Source organism: Scardinius erythrophthalmus (genome assembly GCF_964197995.2).
Source record: "Scardinius erythrophthalmus genome assembly, chromosome: 6".
Taxonomy (NCBI): domain Eukaryota; kingdom Metazoa; phylum Chordata; class Actinopteri; order Cypriniformes; family Leuciscidae; genus Scardinius; species Scardinius erythrophthalmus.
The window spans coordinates 49,989,964-50,008,174 of record NC_138226.1 but is presented as its reverse complement, the minus strand read 5'-3'; the positions used below and the strand labels follow the sequence as shown (position 1 = coordinate 50,008,174).

Here is an 18,211-nt window from a genome sequence, read left to right as displayed (position 1 = left end):
CCGTGCTCTTTTTCAAACGTGGAATAACACAAAATATGTATCATTTTAAAGCTTAGAATCTCAGCTTTTTAAAGAATCTAACCACTTCGATCAACTCTGAACGAGTGCTGACTAGTCTCTCTAAACCGGAGTGTACAGCCCGTGTGCGCCACCCATGGCGCCGCCTAGCTGCGAAAATATTCATTATCATATTTTTCAAAAATATTGCCTTGATTCAAACAAAATTGGTGTCATTTGAAACCTTAGAGTCTGAACTTTACAGTGAATGTAGCCTATTTGAAAAACTCCAAAGTATTGCTGAGTTATTTGCTGATAAAGATATAAAAAAAAATTCATAATCTATAAAATACTTTTTTGTACTATGTACTGCAATGTGTCAAAAACATCATACATCTCACGAAACATTCAAAAATCGTTGAAAATGGCACTTCATTTTTTACAGCATATTCATACAATTAAAATGAGCCCAAAATTAACTTTATCTATTGCTTTTATGACAAGATATTCTTCATGGTGAAACACTATAAAAAATGCCCATGAGGGGGCGTCAAGGTCTCAACAAAAATGCTATCTTGGTTCCAAAGGCTGTAACGTTTGATTACTTTATCCAATCACCACAAAATTTTATCCAGATGCAGCTCATATGTAGAAGGACTTCCCCAAAAAAGAATTTTCCTCCTACCTTATTTCCTTCCTGAGTTATTCCATGTCAAATAAGAAAGATATGCATTATCATTATAAAAATTATATTTATTTTTTGTCTTTTATCAGCAGTTTCTCGGCAGAAGAATGTCCAAATGTAATTTAATTTATATTTTCAAAAAATGTGAAAAGTGTTCTTTCAAACGATACCTACCTTTTGACTCTCCTTGCTATAGTTTTGAAGTTATGAGTCTTTAGTTTTGTGTATGTCACTCAGAAAACTCTTTTTTTTATTGCTTTCCAAATGTGTGAGGACTAAACAAAAAGGCTACCTTTGTTCCAAATGCTGTAACTTTTGAGTACTTTATGCGATCACCACAAAATTTTATTCAGATGCAGCTCACATTTAGGGGTACTTCCCCAAAAAAGAAAATTTGTGCTACCATATTTCCTCCCCGAGTTATTGCATGTCAAACAAGAGAGATATGCAAAATCATAATAAAAATTATGTTTTTTTTTGTATTTATCAGCAGTTTCTCGGCAGGAGAATATCCAAATGTAATGTAATTTATATTTTCAAAAAATTTGAAAAGAGTTCTATCAAACGATACCTACCTTTTGACTCTCCTTGTTATAGTTTTGAAGTTATGAGTCTTTACTTTTTTGTGTGTCACTCAGACAAAAAAACTCCAAAAATGGCTCAGGGTTTAAGGGGTTAAAGTAGATGTAATTTAAGGATGAAACTATCACGTCAAACATATCTTCTATGTTGAATATAATTTACTGCATTTGATAATTAAATAAATAAATGTGCTGCGGGGATCAAAGTGAAGGCTGCACGATTTTGGGGAAAAATCTAATAGTGATTTTTTTTTTTGGGGGGGGTTAAAATGACAATTTATTAATTAAAATGAATTATTAAATATGCGATTTATTGGCCCAACATTTATTAATATAAAAAATATAAGAAATGCTGTTCCAGATCTTGAAAAGATGTTGATCTAGAAACCTGTTGGATGAAACACATTAACACCTGGTCAAGGTATGGTTTGCTAATATAAAAATTGCACATTTGTGCCCAAGTAAGAGTGTGGCAGGAATTGTTTCTGAAGGCACTTGACCTCACGCTGCTCTAGGGAAACTACTTCTTTAATAATGCACCATAAGTTGTTTTGATTGAAATGTATCTTCTGAATGGCAAAGTTTTGTTTGTTTGTTTGTTTGTTTGTTCCTTGAACTGTTGCCATTGTCTGGTTTAAGTATCTCAAAGCCCATGTACCTGTTGATGGGTTGTATATGGTGAAAACCCCGCCTCCTCCGATGCCCATGCTGTGGGGATTAATCACACTCACACACAGCAGAGCAGCAATGGCAGCATTGACTGCTGAACCGTTACGCTTCAACATGTCCCTGCAAACACAAAGAGCTCGGTGTTAATTCAATCACTCCATATTAGCAATGTAGACTCTGGAGTTGCAAAAGTCTCAACGCTAACGCATGGAATCTTTCCCAGAAACATAAATGTGACTCTTTGTAATCGTACCTCCCGATGGTAGAGCAAACTTTGGCATCCGCTGCCACTGCTGCTTTAGCATAGCACTCTTCAGAGGGTCTCTTATGGAGTGTAACTATGAGTACTATCAAAACCACTGCAATCAGAAATGTGACGAACAAGCATCTGAAACCACCAGAGTTTGAGAAATGAGAAATTTATTTATCACACAAACAGAAATCATTTTATTTATTTTGTAGGCTGCCATGCACTTATCTCTTCCTTATGTTATGAACTGGCAAATATTCATATATATATATATATATATATATATATATATATTAGGGGTGTCGCAATATACCGCTGTTGACGATAATCGTGATATTCAAAGCATGAAATATCGACATCGTGTTAATTTAGAGTGTGACAATATACCGGTATTGGCGATAACCACAATGTTTAAAATGAATAGGACTCTTATGATAACATGACACATAAATACTACAGCGCCAGTAGGCCTACCTTGTTGACCTCTCAAGTGGCAGTATCGCATCCGCGGACACCTGTCAAATAAGAAGACGACGCAGCGCTCGTCCGCGCAGCTAGAGTGAAACACTCTGTCCACACCCGAAAATAAGTAAGCTCGCCAGTAATAAGAACAGAGTTCTTCGGCTTCAAAGAAAACAGCACCTTAGAGGTGGTCGCACACCGGACGAGAAGCGCAGCACCACGTCTTTAAAATTCAAACACATTCTGTATGAGTGTACACACACCGGCGGCCGCGGCGCCCAGCAACGGCTCAGGACCGTGTTAAAAATTCTGCCGCGACACAAAGCACCATTTACATAGTTTTATATTAAATTTACATTATATTTGTCTCAAATCATCCTAAATGATTTCACCCTGTGCTGCAATATAGCCTACATTTAATTTTACATTTATTTACAGAAATCAGCTGCTTGAATGAAAATTGCAGATGTTATCGGATTTTCAGGTGATATTCTCAATGCATTCAGTTAACGGACGCTCTGAGGTAAAGTGTTCAGATCACAGACTCAGCAACTATTGTATTTCATTGTACAGTATAATCTGTAACAGTACAGGATAAACTTCACATGCTTGTCTTCCTTCACAAAAATTTGCCATAGATTGAGTAGGCTACGCAAGAAGTAAAAATGCATAGGCCTTGTGTTTATCAGTATCCTTATGTTTGTTGGGTAAAAAAGAAAAACTATATAAACAAAATAAAAATTAATTTGACTGATAACTACTACCCCGCCCCCGAGTTTGAGGTGCCATCTTCGGGCGAAACACATTTTTGCTGATGTTAGCAAAGATGCTGCCAAGACAGGGTCAACAAGCGTGCTCGTCAAACGACACTGGCGGAGTGCAGCCGGGGTAAGCCTGTCAACAAAACGTCAACAGCAAAGCTAACTAGTGCAATTACTAAATGGATCGCCACAGATTGCAGGACCATCAACATAGTACAGGACTGGGGGCTTCAGGACATCATTCAGATCGCCACAGGCGACCCATTATACAAGCTACCTTCGAGGGGAACTATTGTTAAAAGAATGCATGAACTGTACGACGTTGAAAAAACTACGAAAGTGAGGCAGTTGGCAGAATGTACTTTTATTGCACTTACAGGAGACCACTGGACATCAGTAAGTAACCAAAACTACCTCAGTGTAACAGCACACCTAATCGATTACATCTGGCAGCTGCACTCATTCACTTTAGGCATGTTAAAAACAGAAGAAGACTGGTTTAGACTGATTAACCAGTTTCTTAAAGTTGCAAATGAGTGGGAGATAATAGGAAAGGTCACAACTATAGAAACAGACAGCGCTCGCAATATGATATGACCGTGAATAAGTCTTTCTGCATCTGGCAGCGATGGAAACGGTCGTAATCTAGTGAGATTTCTAAGATGGAAAAATGCAGTTTTTGATACCATTTTAATATGGGCATCAAACATCAGTTCTGGGTCAAAGATAACGCCAAGATTGCACACTTGAGAGGACGGAGTAACAAAGTCATTGCTAGTAAACAAATTTGAACTGTTAAGTTTAAGTAGAGCCGTTGGCGTACCGACGAATAGAAATTCTTGTTGAGCTTAAGAAAATTGTCATGCATCCAGGCTTTTATCTCATCCAAGCAGGTGGTAAGAGCTGTAACTGCAAGGTTTGGATTAGGGTGCATGCTGATATACTGTAGATCTACGTATCGTCAGCATAGCAATGAAACCCTAACCCAGACTTACGAATGATGTCACCAAAGGCAACATATAAATGCTAAATAAGATGGGACCAAGCACAGACCCTTGTGGGACACCCTGCTGAACTAGTGTTGGTACAGATTTGTTTTTCCCCAAAGACACAAACTGGAATCAATTAGTGAGATAGGATGTTAGCAGTACCAGAGATTCCTAACCATACAGACAGTCTTTCAAGAAGGACAGCATGAGATATTGTGTCAAAAGCAGCAATCATGTCTAAGACACTACAGGCACCCATATCAGCAGAAATGAGAAGATCATTTGTGACCCGGACGAGAGCAGTCTCAGGACTATGACCTGATCCAGACTGAAATGGCTCTAGGAGATTGTTGATGGACAGGTATTGCTGTAGCTGGCCAACTATAACTCGTTCCAAGACCTTAGCTAGAAAAGGTAGATGGGCAATAGGCCTATAGTTAGACAAATCCTCAACATCACAACCAGTCTTTTTAAGGACTGGTGTGATGGCAGCTAACTTGAGGGCCAAAGGAACCTGACCAGTTAATAAAGAGTGATTAATGAGTACATGCTTCATCACCTTCTTGACTTGCTTGTGAGACAACCCATTATTGAATAGCCCCTGTCCACCAGTTTAAAGAAACTGTAAAATAATAACAGTTTGGTTTTAGAATTACAAGGCTGGTATGCCATACAAAAAGACAGATTCTCTCAAATTAACACTTTCACTGGAAAAAATAGCAAAGATTAAAAAAAATGGAACTTTCTTTCGCTCTATCAATTTCAATGCATTAAATAAAAATACAATATTACCGTAGTCCGAGGAGGAGTTGAAAGGAGAGCCGTTGTGTAGGCCCAGCAGATTTGATGTAATAATTGTCAGAGAAACAGACGGTTGAGTAATCACATGGTACCCGCTGGACCGCTGCTTCCTGTCTAGCTGTTTCCTGTTCGTGTCTGCAAACCTGCAACCATTGCCTTCACAGATCTGTTGAGCTTTATTTCAAACTGTTAAACCTGGCCTGTTGTGCATACCATTTTCATTAGTTCATCTGTGGTGTACGCCCTCGAAACAAAAAGATATTTCCATATATTTATGATCAATATATTAAATGGTTTAAATATACTGAAAAATACTGTGTTAATATATTGCCTTAATATATTATAATATAATGAATAATACATAACTGACACTTTTCATATGAGGAAAAAGATTGCCTTAAATTCCTCAAGGATGTTTTACTCAAAGTTCTAAGTTGCTAATATAAAAACATACAAAAGAGTGTCAGGACAAGGATAGACAGTGCATTTATTTCTATTTATTAAACTGCAAAACTTTGTGTGCAAATTAGGTCTGTGTACTGGCAACAAAGTCACGATACGTATCCCGTCACAATACATTATATACTCTGATTGTTCCAATCCAATCTGACCTCTGACCTGTAACGCTGCCTGGATCATAATCACACACTGTTCGCTCGTTGGCCAGAGGAGAACTGAGCCACTGAGTCTGGGTTCTCCCAAGGTTTTTCCTCCATTCTGTCACTGATGGAGATTTAGTTCCTGTCACTGTCGCCTTTTTCACCTTTTTCGCCTTTGTTGCCATTGGCTTTTGGCTTGCTTTGTTGGGGACATTAAAACATTAAATAATATTCAACAATATTATATTTTTGATTAAACAATATTTTTGATTAAAGCAACACATGTTACATATACAGATATTTATTACTAGAGTGATATTTCACATATCCTTAATATTGCTGCAGAAATAATCAATATTTTGGGGTTACTCATGGTCTGTTGTAGTAATTTGTTAATGCTTTTACATTTTTAAAATGTCCTTTTAATATTCAGTGGTTGAAAGGGATTAGGGAAGTAGAATAATATCATTTTATTGTACCAGTTTTTGAAAATGCTTATTATTGCGTTCTTAGAGTACCGGAAGCTTGCATAAAGCAAAGGTTTTATCAGAAATACGTATGCAGTAGGCCGTGAATAGAGTCCATTCAGATCTTTCAGTCTCTACTAATGAGCTGAAGAACTGAATCAGGGGCCCGTTCTTCGTACGTCGCTTAACTCAGTTAGCTGGATTTGATTGTTGGCGATTTGGCATGATATTGGATTGTTTGGTTCTTCGACGCTCATCCTGGACTTGCTGTCATAGCAACAGGTGCGCAAGCTTAAACCTGCTCGGGAGCAGCTTATTTCATGTTAACAGGATTAGATCCCGGCTTCATAAGCGGAGCTGATACAGGAAGTCAAGCGCAGCGCGATAGTGCACTTTCTGAGATATATATTTTTTCTTGTGACTCGTGAGATTGTCGTTTGCATTATTAATTTGTTGGAAACGCACATTTATTTTCGACTTGTCGGAGTCGGGCTTTAACTACAGCACAAACTGTTAGTATTGCCCTAAGATTATTTGCGAGTGGCTCTTTCCTTTACACTACTGGTAATTTTTTATGAAGATCATTCAATCATGAACATGCTGATTAGCCTACAGTATGTCACTCAGGCTTCACTAACGTGATTGGTACCATAAACTATAGGCTGACCATAGACTGCCATCAAGGCCTCAATGAAGGGGATGTGAACAGAAAGGGGGTTCACAATGTAAATGTGCAGCCCAGTTACTATTGTGATTCTTAATATTCCAGATTAGTAATATTATATCAAATTAAAAAAAGGCAGTTGACTAAAATCTTCCATATCACATTTGTTTATTTGTTTATTTGTTTATTCACATTTATGCACATTATTTGAAAGTGGTAAGGAAAGTTCCACAATTAAATATTAAGCTCACTGTATTACATACACTTATGCCGATCCTAACAGAACTGCATTTGTTCATAGGTGATTATGACATGTTCCTGCCTGCAGACAGGTGTTTTATGACCCCATTCCCTGACCCAAACCAGTTACAATGCAGCTCTAGCCAGGACAAGGGCACACAATGAAATGAACTTTGGCTAACTAAAGGGAAGAGTTCAGTGTCTGAAAAGTCTGAGGGTTGCACATCTGACAGGGCCTGTGACATTGTTGCATGTGCCATATTACACAACATTGCCAAAAAAAAAAAAAACACTTTTCATTAAATGTTTAATAAAAGACAAATATGCTTAAATCCTTGAGTTTTATTCCAATTGTTCTTTGTAAAGAAAAGCCAGTGGTCAAGTGCCTGCAACAAGAGATATTAGACACATGCCTCATGCAACAAATAAAAAGGAAAAGTTGTCTATCCACTGCCCACCTGTAGGCCTATGTCTCCTCTGTCTGGGCAGACTCTTCTGTAGGCCTTTCTGTAGATGTGGAATCCTGCAACTTATATTGCAGCCATAAAGCATACAAGTATAAATTAAGTAAAGTTATGTGTGCACTTGCAGGTAGGCTAGTTCCTCCATATGACAGTTATCTGAGAGGGTTTATTCACTGTCCAGTGCAATGGAAACAAATGGACATTACAAAGTCTTATACTTTCTTTCCTTTGGAACGTTAGAAAATGTCCACTTACTGCACATATTTCAGCACCACTTTCCTGGAAACAGATACAAGTGTTGGTGTATTATGTAAAAGTGCACAAAAGAGGAAAACACAATGTCATTAAAATGAAGTACACTGGGGGGAAATGTTTTAATATTTTTACATTAACATAAGTTTATCAGTTTTCACTTTCACAAGTCAAAGCAATTCATCATTACTCAAGATTTAACAGTTGAAATGACTATACGGCCTTAATTTAATGCAGCAAAAATTATTTTACAGTGCAGGCTACTAAGAACTTTTCTTTTCTTTTTTTTCTCAGCCTTTTTCTTGGTTGCTTTTATAAACAGACAACCATTTATTTAACAGTGTCTTTTATAAAATATACTATAATATAACTAAAAATTACCATTATGTAGAATATTTTTGTACTTCACTTTTATTTGTTCCAATGTTCTAGTGTGGCGACTCTGACATTACAATAAACAAAGTAAATATGCAATTATTAAAATACAAATATATAGGCTAATAAGTGATAAAAACATCTAACATGGCCACTTCTAACGGATTTAAATTGTCTGCTACTTTTTGCCAGCCCTCTCTCCTGGCTTTTGCAGACTTTGAGGTGTTCCCTGGCGTTTTGATTAAACATTAAAATTCCGAATAAACTTCGACTATTAGTTCTTGCTCTGCTGAGGAGAAAAACTGAGCGCGCTCTTTGGCCACGCTGAGCAGCCAATAGCAGCGTTGCTGATCAATGTTTCTACTATCGATACATATCCCCTTTTAAACCAGCGCATGAACGCGCAATTATCTCAGATAACTCAATCCAGCGATACTAATCATATCCGGCAGGTGTGTTTGAAGAACCTAATTAGCTGGATCATGATTAGCACGATGATTTTATCTTGGATGTGTAATTTAATCTCGGATATTTTAAGCAACGTACGAAGAACGGGCCCCTGGTGTGTTAGATGAGAGAGGTGAATGTCCCTAGGACACATTTGAGAACCTCTGCCTTAATGCAATCAAACAGAGTTTAAAAAATTGCTGATGTTTACATTTACTGCCCTAACATAATACTTAATTTCAGTTTTCAAATCATAAATTGTCTCTAGTCTCTTTCACTTCCACTGGCAGTTGATCTCTGTACATATATATATATATATATATATATATATATTTGTATGTATGTATGTATACCCAGCTAGGAAAAATGATAAAACCAGGAACTGCTAAATTACTGAAAAAAATACTGCAAATTACCAAATGTTGTATATATAAAAGGGTATGGAATCCTATTTTTCTCAAGTGCTTTTTATTAGGAGCGGTGTGGTGCTGGAAGGCTTACATTTTGCCTAGATGTCCAGATGTCTAGAACCGGCCCTGGAGTAAACTGAGGGGTTAAATACACAGGGGAGTTATCAACAGAAAAGAGAACAGGTGCGTGAATTAATTATGAACTATGGAATCTAATAAGATCAGGGAGCACAGGCAAACTAGAGCAGGGAAAACAACCAAAACACAATGAAGCTAAACAGAAATAAACATACACCTTTCTGTGAGGTAATTTTCAAAACACACAGACAGAGAGCGAGAAAATGACAATTAAATTAATCTGTTGTACTTTTGGAGAAGCTTTTGTTTTCTAATAAACGCATTAGATCAAATTATAGTCTGATAAAGTTTGTATCAGCTACTTTTGCCATATACTGTAAGTAGATGAACTATCTACTTTAATTGAGCTATATATTTCAGCTTAGCTTAGGTATAATGTTTCTATAGAGGAGGTGGTTGCTTAGCCAAGTTACCACCTACTCTATATAAACATTACACAATACATTATATGATACATTATATGTTACTGTGTGAGCATCTTCACAAAATATCCTGAAGGGTCCTGTAATTCATTCATATTACCAACATGATCTGACCAATCTCATCTCTTTTTTGCACTTGTGAAGTTGTACTCAAAGCTCATTGAAGGGGAACCTTGTTGTGGTAATTGTGACTTTATATCTTACAATGTGAATTTAAATCTCAGAATTCCAACTACTTCTCATAACTATATCTCACACTGCAAATTTATATTAAAACTGACTTGTTTTTTTGTGAAGTAACCTCATACATTGTGAATATAGCTCACAATTGCAACTCTATTTCTTATAATTGTGACTATTAATTGATGTCACAATTGTGAGAAAATTGCATTGACAAGATATACAATCGTAATAACCTTTTGGTTTTTTTGCTCTGAGGTGGAGATATGCTTCTGACGTTCCTCACCGGAGGTTGTTAAATCTGACACAGAGACACTGAAGATTCAGGATAAACCCCAAATCCAGCATAGAGGGGTCCAGTGAATGTGGTGTTGAATGTGTATATGTGTGTGAGTGTGTGTGTGTCAGAGACGCTGTAGAAGGACAGAGTGCCGGCCGACACGTCCACATACACTCCTACTCTATTAGAGCGGGCTGAAGGCCCAGATACATCAGTGCTGTTATTATCGAACCAGACAGTGTAATTCTTATCAGAACAATACAGACTCCAGGACTTTTCATTGAGTCCAAACCAACAACCAATCCCACTTTTCCTGCTGATTTTTTTATACGTCACTGCTACATGACCCGAGCCACTCCATTTAACCTCCCAGTAACAGCGTCCAGTCAGACTCTCTCGACACAGAATCTGCTCCCGGTGATCAAATCTCTCTAGATGATCAGGATACGGCTGATGATCTTTGGCGTGTGTCACTGTTCTGTTGTCCTCAGACAGAATGAGTTGAGTGTGTGCTGTGTTTATATCCAATGTGAGACCACAGGCATCTGAACACAGAAAAACAGTTCAGAACAACTATGACATCATTAAATATGGAGAGTTGTGTGTTTGTGTGTGCATGAGAGGACTTACATTTTCTCAGTCCTGGTTTGTTTCTGAAATGTCCTCCATGGTCCAAACTATACATTGACAAATCATACACACAAACAAAAATGATTTGCTATGAGGAAAGATTGTTAAATTAGGAGTATGCTAATCTTAATGGGAGTAGTTCAACCAACAATGAAAATTCTGTCATCATTTACTCTCCCTCATGTCATCCTAAACCCATCAGACCCATCAGATTATCTTTGAAACACAAATTAAGATATTTTTAATGACTGAGTGATTTCTGTCCCTCCACTGAAAGTGCAACAAAACTTTTCAAGATCCATTAGTTCTTGCTGAAGCTCAAACGTGATGCGTAACAAGAGAATGAATCTTATTGGTTCTTGCTGAAGCTCAAACGTGATGCGTAACACGTTTGATATTTACGATTTGGGATTGTGCGGGCTCCAATGCGATCTGAAGCAGTACAAAAATCATAATGCACCCCCCAGAATGTTGGGGTTGCAATCGGCCCTAAATCTGGCTTAAAATATTTTATCGTGTGGCCAGACTTAGGTGACCTCAATCACATACAGAAACACATATGAATCATAACGTATCAACATACTTGAGTATCTTCAGTGAGCAGTTTGGATCACTGAGTTTGTCGTTGAGCAGCTGAACTCCTGATTCTCCTGGGTGATTGTAGCTCAGATCCAGCTCTCTCAGGTGTGAGGGGTTTGAACTCAGAGCTGAAGACACATAACCACAGCCTTCCTCTGTCACCATACAGCCCGACAACCTGCAGACACACACATCAACAGACTGATCATCTACAGACACACATCAACAGACTGATCATTTACAGACACACATCAACAGACTGATCATCTACAGACACACATCAACAGACTGATCATCTACAGACACACACATCAACAGACTGATCATCTACAGCAGAGGTCTTCAATCCTGCTCCTGGAGGGCCACTGTCCTGCAAAGTTTAGTTCCAACCCTAATCAAACACACCTGAATCAGCTCATCAAGCTCTTCAGAATCGCTTGAATATTCAAAGGCAGGTGTTGGAACTAAATTATGCAGGACAGTGGCCCTCCAGGAGCAGGATTGAAGACCTCTGATCTACAGGCACACATCAACAGATTGAACATCTACAGACACACAACCACAGCCTTCCTCTGTCACCATACAGCCTGAAAACTTAAAACACACAAAACAGTCTAAGTAAGGAAAACTACTAATTTATACTTATTAATATGTCTCTAAACCTACAAAGATACCCTGATTACAAAATGTTTACTTATCTATGTTTCAGAGTTTTTCTCATTACACAGTAAACTCCCCAGTATTAAATGAACACTGCTCAGTGTTCTTATGTGTCCACACTAAAGAGTGTTCAAATAACACTGAAGCAGTGTTGAAGTTAATGAGATAATTAAGTGACGATTGAGCATTTGTCATGAACACCTGCTGTTAACAAGCAGAATCCCTGAAGGAAAGAGAAACACAAGAACTACAACTGACTACAACGACTACAAAGGAAGGCAAAAACACAGATGACCAGATGATGTTGGTTATTTTTTGATGCTGATTAATTTTTAATCATTACAAAGTGAACTGATTCACAAATCTCATCACCAAAAGAAAGTGGCTTATTGCGATCAATAGAATTCAATTTTTCACTATCATCACTGTTTTACTACATGTCAGATATTATGAATTTTGAATACTTTGAATTTTTAATAATAACATTTTTTAAATACATTGTGCATAATAAAAGTTTAGACACACACAGACATCAAGAATAAACATTTGAATCTCAGTCCGACATTATAACCATAAACTAAATGATACCTGCTCTATCTCCATGCAGCATATATTTTCTGGCTCTGTGGGTGTCATGTGTAATGGAAATGTTCTAGTGGACTTTGTTGTCTACTGCGCAGGTGCGCAGTAAGGGAGGGGCTCCGGGGGTTGGTTGTGTGAATAAATCAGGCAACTGAACTGACAGATGTTCGGTTGGTGTTCAATAAAGGAATGAACACTGTTTAACGAGAACCTGACGACTCGTGTGATTAATTGGTGACAACTATGACATGGTGTCAGAAGTAAAAACGGGGTATTAATAACGTGAGTTGTTGTGAGATCTGAAGTCTGCATCGCCATGGCAAAGTTCACTCCGCCGGAGCAGTTCGACTTTTGCAAGCCAGAATCGTGGCCGGACTGGAAACAGAGGTTTGCCAGATATCGAGTCGCATCACTGCTTACAGAGGAGAGTGAAGATGTGCAGGTAAATGCCCTCATTTATTCGATGGGAGCAGAGGCTGAGCATATATTCAGATCGTTTACGTTTCAAAACGAGGAGGACAGCAACAAATATCCTGTGGTAATGGCCAAATTTGACGAACAATTCATCCCGAAACGCAACGTTATCTACGAGCGTGCTAAGTTTCATTCGAGAGTACAACTTCCCGGCGAAAATGTGGAAACATTTGTCAGGCAGCTATACGAGCTAGCTGAAAACTGTGATTTTGGCACACAAAAAGAAGAGCAGATGCGGGATCGCATAGTAATAGGGATTCGGGATAAGCAAGTGTCACAAAAACTACAGATGAAAAGTGATCTAACACTGCGCACTGCTATTGAAATGGCCAGACATTGTGAATTAATTAAATTCCAGAACACAGAGGGAGTTAAGAGCACGGAACATGTGGATAATGTGAAAGCGGTGAGAAAGAAAGAATATAAGAGAACTGGCAGCCCAGCAAAAATGTACAAAAACGTGAGAAAAGGAATATGCACAAGATGTGGGCGTAATCACGATGGCAGTGAACTGTGTCCTGCTAAAGGAAAAAAATGTATGAAATGTACTAAAGTTGGACACTTTGCAGCCGTGTGTCACTCAAAAGCAGCAGTACAAGAGATAACTGAAACGGATGAGGACGATTGTGTGTTTTTGGGATCTGTTGAGCAGAAAAAAAACAGAGGTGCATTGTTAGCAGAGGACGAGCCACCATGGCGCACCACTTTAACTTTGGCACATACGCCAGTCTCATTTAAAATTGACTCCGGGGCCGATACCTCAGTAATTTCCGAAGCTACTTATGAAACACTGCAAAACAAGCCTAAACTGACGGCAGTGAAAAACACTCTGCAAAGTCCAGGCGGCGTAGTGGCCACAAGGGGGCAGTTTTTAGCAAAAATTAAAGCCCATGTCAATGGACAGCTACGTGATTGCAGCTTTAGGGTAGTAGTAGTCAAAACTACTGGGGAAAACCTTCTAAGTCGAACAGTGGCAAGCAAACTAGGCTTGATCAAGCGCATTGACGAAACCTGTGTGCTTGGTGGTGTGGGTACTTTAAAAGGGAATCCAGTGAAAATCATCTTAAAAGATGGTGCACAACCGTACAGTGTGGCTGCACCACGACGGGTCCCTATTCCCTTACTCCCGAAGGTAGAAAAGGAGCTACAAAGAATGGAGTCAATGGGCATAATAGAAAGAGTAACGGATCCAACAGAATGGTGTGCCCCCATGGTTCCAGTTATAAAGAAAAATGGAAACATAAGAATCTGCGTGGACTTGAAACGTCTCAATGAAAATGTGAAACGTGAGAAGTTCATCCTGCCCACATTGGATGATATACTCCCTAAGCTAGCCAAGAGCACCGTGTTCTCCAGTTTAGATGCAGAAAGCGGGTTTTGGCAGATACCCCTGGAGGAACATAGCGCACGCCTGACCACCTTTATTACACCGCTGGGAAGATATTGTTTTAAGCGGCTTCCTTTCGGCATCACTTCGGCACCTGAAATCTTTCAAAGAAAAATGTCAGAGCTGCTGTATGGACATGACGGGACAGTCGTATATATGGATGATATCTTAGTTTTCGGAGAAACGCAAGAAAAACATGATCAAAACCTTGAGAGGGTTGTGGAGACCATACGAGCTTCTGGACTGAGACTCAATAAGGAGAAATGCCGGTTCAGCCAGCCAGAACTGAACTTTCTAGGCCAAGTGGTGACCAGGCAAGGCATCGCTCCAAACCCAGAGAGGGTCAAGGCAATCACAGCTATGGATGCGCCCCAAAACATTAGTGAGTTGAGACGAGTGTTGGGGATGATAAATTACATCGGGCGATATCTACCGAATCTCTCCACTGTGCTACAGCCCCTCAATGAACTGCTTAAGTCCGAACGTGGCTGGTGCTGGGGACAATCGCAAATGCAGGCATTCACGGAAGTGAAGCAGTTCATCTCGTCAGCTCCTGTCTTAGAGTTTTTCGACCCTGCAAAGCCGACTGTCGTTAGCGCAGACGCTAGCAATTATGGGCTTGGAGGAGTGCTTATGCAGAACCATGATGGACAGTTAAAGCCTGTGGCATTCTGCTCACGCACATTGACCGACGCTGAAAAGAGATACGCGCAGATAGAGAAAGAGTGCCTCGCAGGAGTGTGGGCCTCTGAGCGTTTCTACCAGTATCTGTGTGGCCTGGAGAAGTACAAGTTGCTTACAGACCACAAGCCTTTAGTAACCCTCATCAATTCAAAAGACCTCGACAACACACCCATACGCTGTCAGCGCTTGCTCATAAGGTTAATGAGATTTAACCCCATCGCTGAATATGTTCCAGGGAAACATCTTGTAATCGCGGATGCCCTTTCCAGACACCCCAGGGCAGATATTCCACCGGGTGACCTTGCAGCAGAGGTTAAAGCATACGTGGATTCAGTGGAAGTTGACCTGAGGGTGAGAAAGCCAATCATTGGACAAATTAAAGATAAGACTGGAATGGATGGTGAACTGCAGTGTGTGCTCAGGTACATCCGAAATGGGTGGCCAGGATATTTGAAGAGCATCCCATCAACTGTGAGAGCATACTTCAAAGACCGTGGTTCACTCGCTGAAGTCGGTGGAATGGTGTTAAGGGGCAGACAGATTGTGATTCCTGAAAGTATGAGAGGAGACATGCTCCTGAGGATTCATCAAGGCCACCAAGGCCTTACTAAGTGTAGGGAGCGCTACAGAGGTGCTGTGTGGTGGCCTGGTATCGCTGGTGATGTGAAAAGGCTGGTGTCTTCTTGCAAACATTGCAATATTCACAAGCCTAGCCAAAACAAAGAACCGCTAATCACTACACAATTACCTGACTTACCTTGGCAGAAACTTGCAGCCGACCTGTGCGAGCTTAAAGGTCGTCATTACTTGATTGTGATCGATTACTTTTCAAGATGGCTTGAAATCTTAGAACTGCCAAAGATGACCTCAGAAACAGTCATACAAAAGCTAAAAGGTATCTTCACACGCTTTGGAATACCTGAGCAGTTAATGACTGATAATGGTCCTCAATTTTCAGCTGAACAGTTTAGATACTTTGCAATGGAGTACGATTTCCACCATGTCACCTCAAGTCCCCATTTCCCACAGTCCAACGGCATGGCCGAACGAGCTGTGAGGACTGCAAAAGGGATTTTGAAACAGGACGACCCCCACCTGGCACTGTTGAGTTACCGTTCAACCCCTACCGAACCAACAAAGGAGAGTCCAGCTAGACTGCTGATGGGTCGAGAAATCCGTACAACACTCCCAGTACTCAAAGAAAGCCTTCAGCCGATGTGGCCAAACCTGAAAAAGATCAAGACAAATGATGCAAAAGCGAAGCAGGCCTATGAAAAGTACTATAACCGTAAATACTCTACCAGACCTCTCCCACCACTGAATATTGGTGACAGAGTCAGGCTGAAGATCGATAGTGGAAAGGCGTGGACAACCACCGCAACGGTAAAGCGTCAAGAAGTAATGCCGCGCTCTTTCACACTGGAGACTGAGCAAGGCGATACACCCAGGAGAAACCGACGCCACATCCAACTGGTGAGCCAAGAACACTCCTCACCTTCAAATATAAACTCCTCCCAACCAAAGGATCAACAGGGACAGTGTGGACCATCAGAACAGGACTTAGTGCAGAGCCAGGGTGAATTTCCTGCTGAACCACCCTGTTCTCCTAAACCTTTGAATCAAGTCATCACCAGGTTTGGACGAACTGTGAAACCAAACCCCAAGTATGCTAGTTAGCTGAGATGTTAGACATTAAGGGCAGAATAATCCCTGTCTCATCTCAAGGGATCGTGGTAGTCTACCCACACCCTTAGTAAGTTTTTTTTGTTATTATGATAAAAAAAGGGAAGGTGAAAAGCGTTGCTGCAATACCCCTTTTGTTTGTTGTGTGACAAGAATTTGTTTTGTTTAGATAACTAGTTAATAGAGGACTAATCTTAGAGGGTTAAAGTTATTGTTGTGTTTTCTTACTTTTAAAAAGGGGGAGATGTCATGTGTAATGGAAATGTTCTAGTGGACTTTGTTGTCTACTGCGCAGGTGCGCAGTAAGGGAGGGGCTCCGGGGGTTGGTTGTGTGAATAAATCAGGCAACTGAACTGACAGATGTTCGGTTGGTGTTCAATAAAGGAATGAACACTGTTTAACGAGAACCTGACGACTCGTGTGATTAATTGGTGACAACTATGACAGTGGGTATCCTAATACAGTTCCCACACAAGCACCTATACAACAGTTTTTCTAGATTAACATGACGGTACAGGCTAGTCTATGAGATGAATCAATCAACTCCACAACAACTAAGTTACATAAATCTATCCACTAACCATTCAGGAACGTCCATGTACAGTCTAATATTTGCAGCCTCTTCCTGAGTCTCTCCATTTGTGTCTGACTCTGGTTCAAACATGTAAGGCAGCACTCCGCTACAGAGTATTATTGACATTTTGCCTGAGAGAAATTCGGCTGTTATGTTGTTCCAGTATCCAAAGCACATGTAAAGGATCTAAACGGGACGGCAGCAGCTCATTTGCATTTAAAGGGACACACAAAAAAACGGATCGTTTTCCCAAAGGGGCAAATTTGACAAGCTATAATAAAAAATCTGGGTGGTATTTTGAGCTGAAACTTCACAGACACATTCTGAGGACATCAGAGATTTATATTGCATCATGTGAAAATGGGCATAATAGGTCACTTTTAACACTCTGAAGGGCTGTTTACACTACACTGATTTCAAATAAAAATTGAAAACCTTTTATGGGTTGTGGCCGTTCATTTACACAACAAAAACGTTTTGGGAACCTAAAAACATTAACCCTCTGGGGTCTGGGCTGTTTTTGGGGCCCTTGAGATGTTCTGACATGCCCTGACATTTGTGCTTTTTTCAGTTGCTTATAAACATATTAATGGCAAAGGTGTAAATTCACTCTATAAAGCACAAACAGGGCTACCATAATATGTGAGCCACGTGTATGTACATGTTTTCATTTTTGAGAGAATAATGTTTATGCATGGTTATTGAAAAAAATAAAAAATAAAATTTCTGAAATAAGGCCACAAAACACATAGTAAATATGTGTCAATAAGACTTTTGACTAATGGATGTCCTCGCCTAGAGTTTTTTCTTCAAAATTATGTGAAA

The 18,211-nt window shown here is 39.6% G+C and overlaps 1 protein-coding gene and 1 pseudogene across 6 annotated transcripts in view; both read right to left on the bottom strand.

Moving 5' to 3' along the window:
* Positions 1-5,439, bottom strand: part of LOC308692762 (glutathione hydrolase 1 proenzyme-like) — a 30,614-nt gene extending 25,175 nt beyond the window's left edge. For 2 of the 5 annotated variants that reach the window (XM_081369104.1, XM_081369102.1), the window contains exons 1-3: positions 5,187-5,434; positions 2,186-2,320; positions 1,922-2,052 (exon numbers count right to left, since the gene is read on the bottom strand). In XM_081369104.1, the coding sequence (XP_081225230.1) occupies positions 1,922-2,048 (127 nt within the window). In that variant the 5' untranslated portion in view covers positions 2,049-2,052; positions 2,186-2,320; positions 5,187-5,434. Of the gene's footprint in view, positions 1-1,921; positions 2,053-2,185; positions 2,321-4,953; positions 5,017-5,186 lie in introns of all 5 variants that reach the window. The other 3 variants (XM_081369101.1, XM_081369105.1, XM_081369103.1) reach the window with 3 other exon arrangements.
* A 3,720-nt stretch (positions 5,440-9,159) lies between these two features.
* Positions 9,160-18,211, bottom strand: part of LOC308692759 (NLR family CARD domain-containing protein 3-like) — a 36,658-nt pseudogene continuing 27,606 nt past the window's right edge. The window contains exons 7-9 of the transcript XR_014032246.1: positions 11,347-11,520; positions 10,764-10,810; positions 9,160-10,678 (exon numbers count right to left, since the gene is read on the bottom strand). The product of XR_014032246.1 is annotated as an NLR family CARD domain-containing protein 3-like (transcript). The remainder of the gene's footprint in view (positions 10,679-10,763; positions 10,811-11,346; positions 11,521-18,211) is intronic.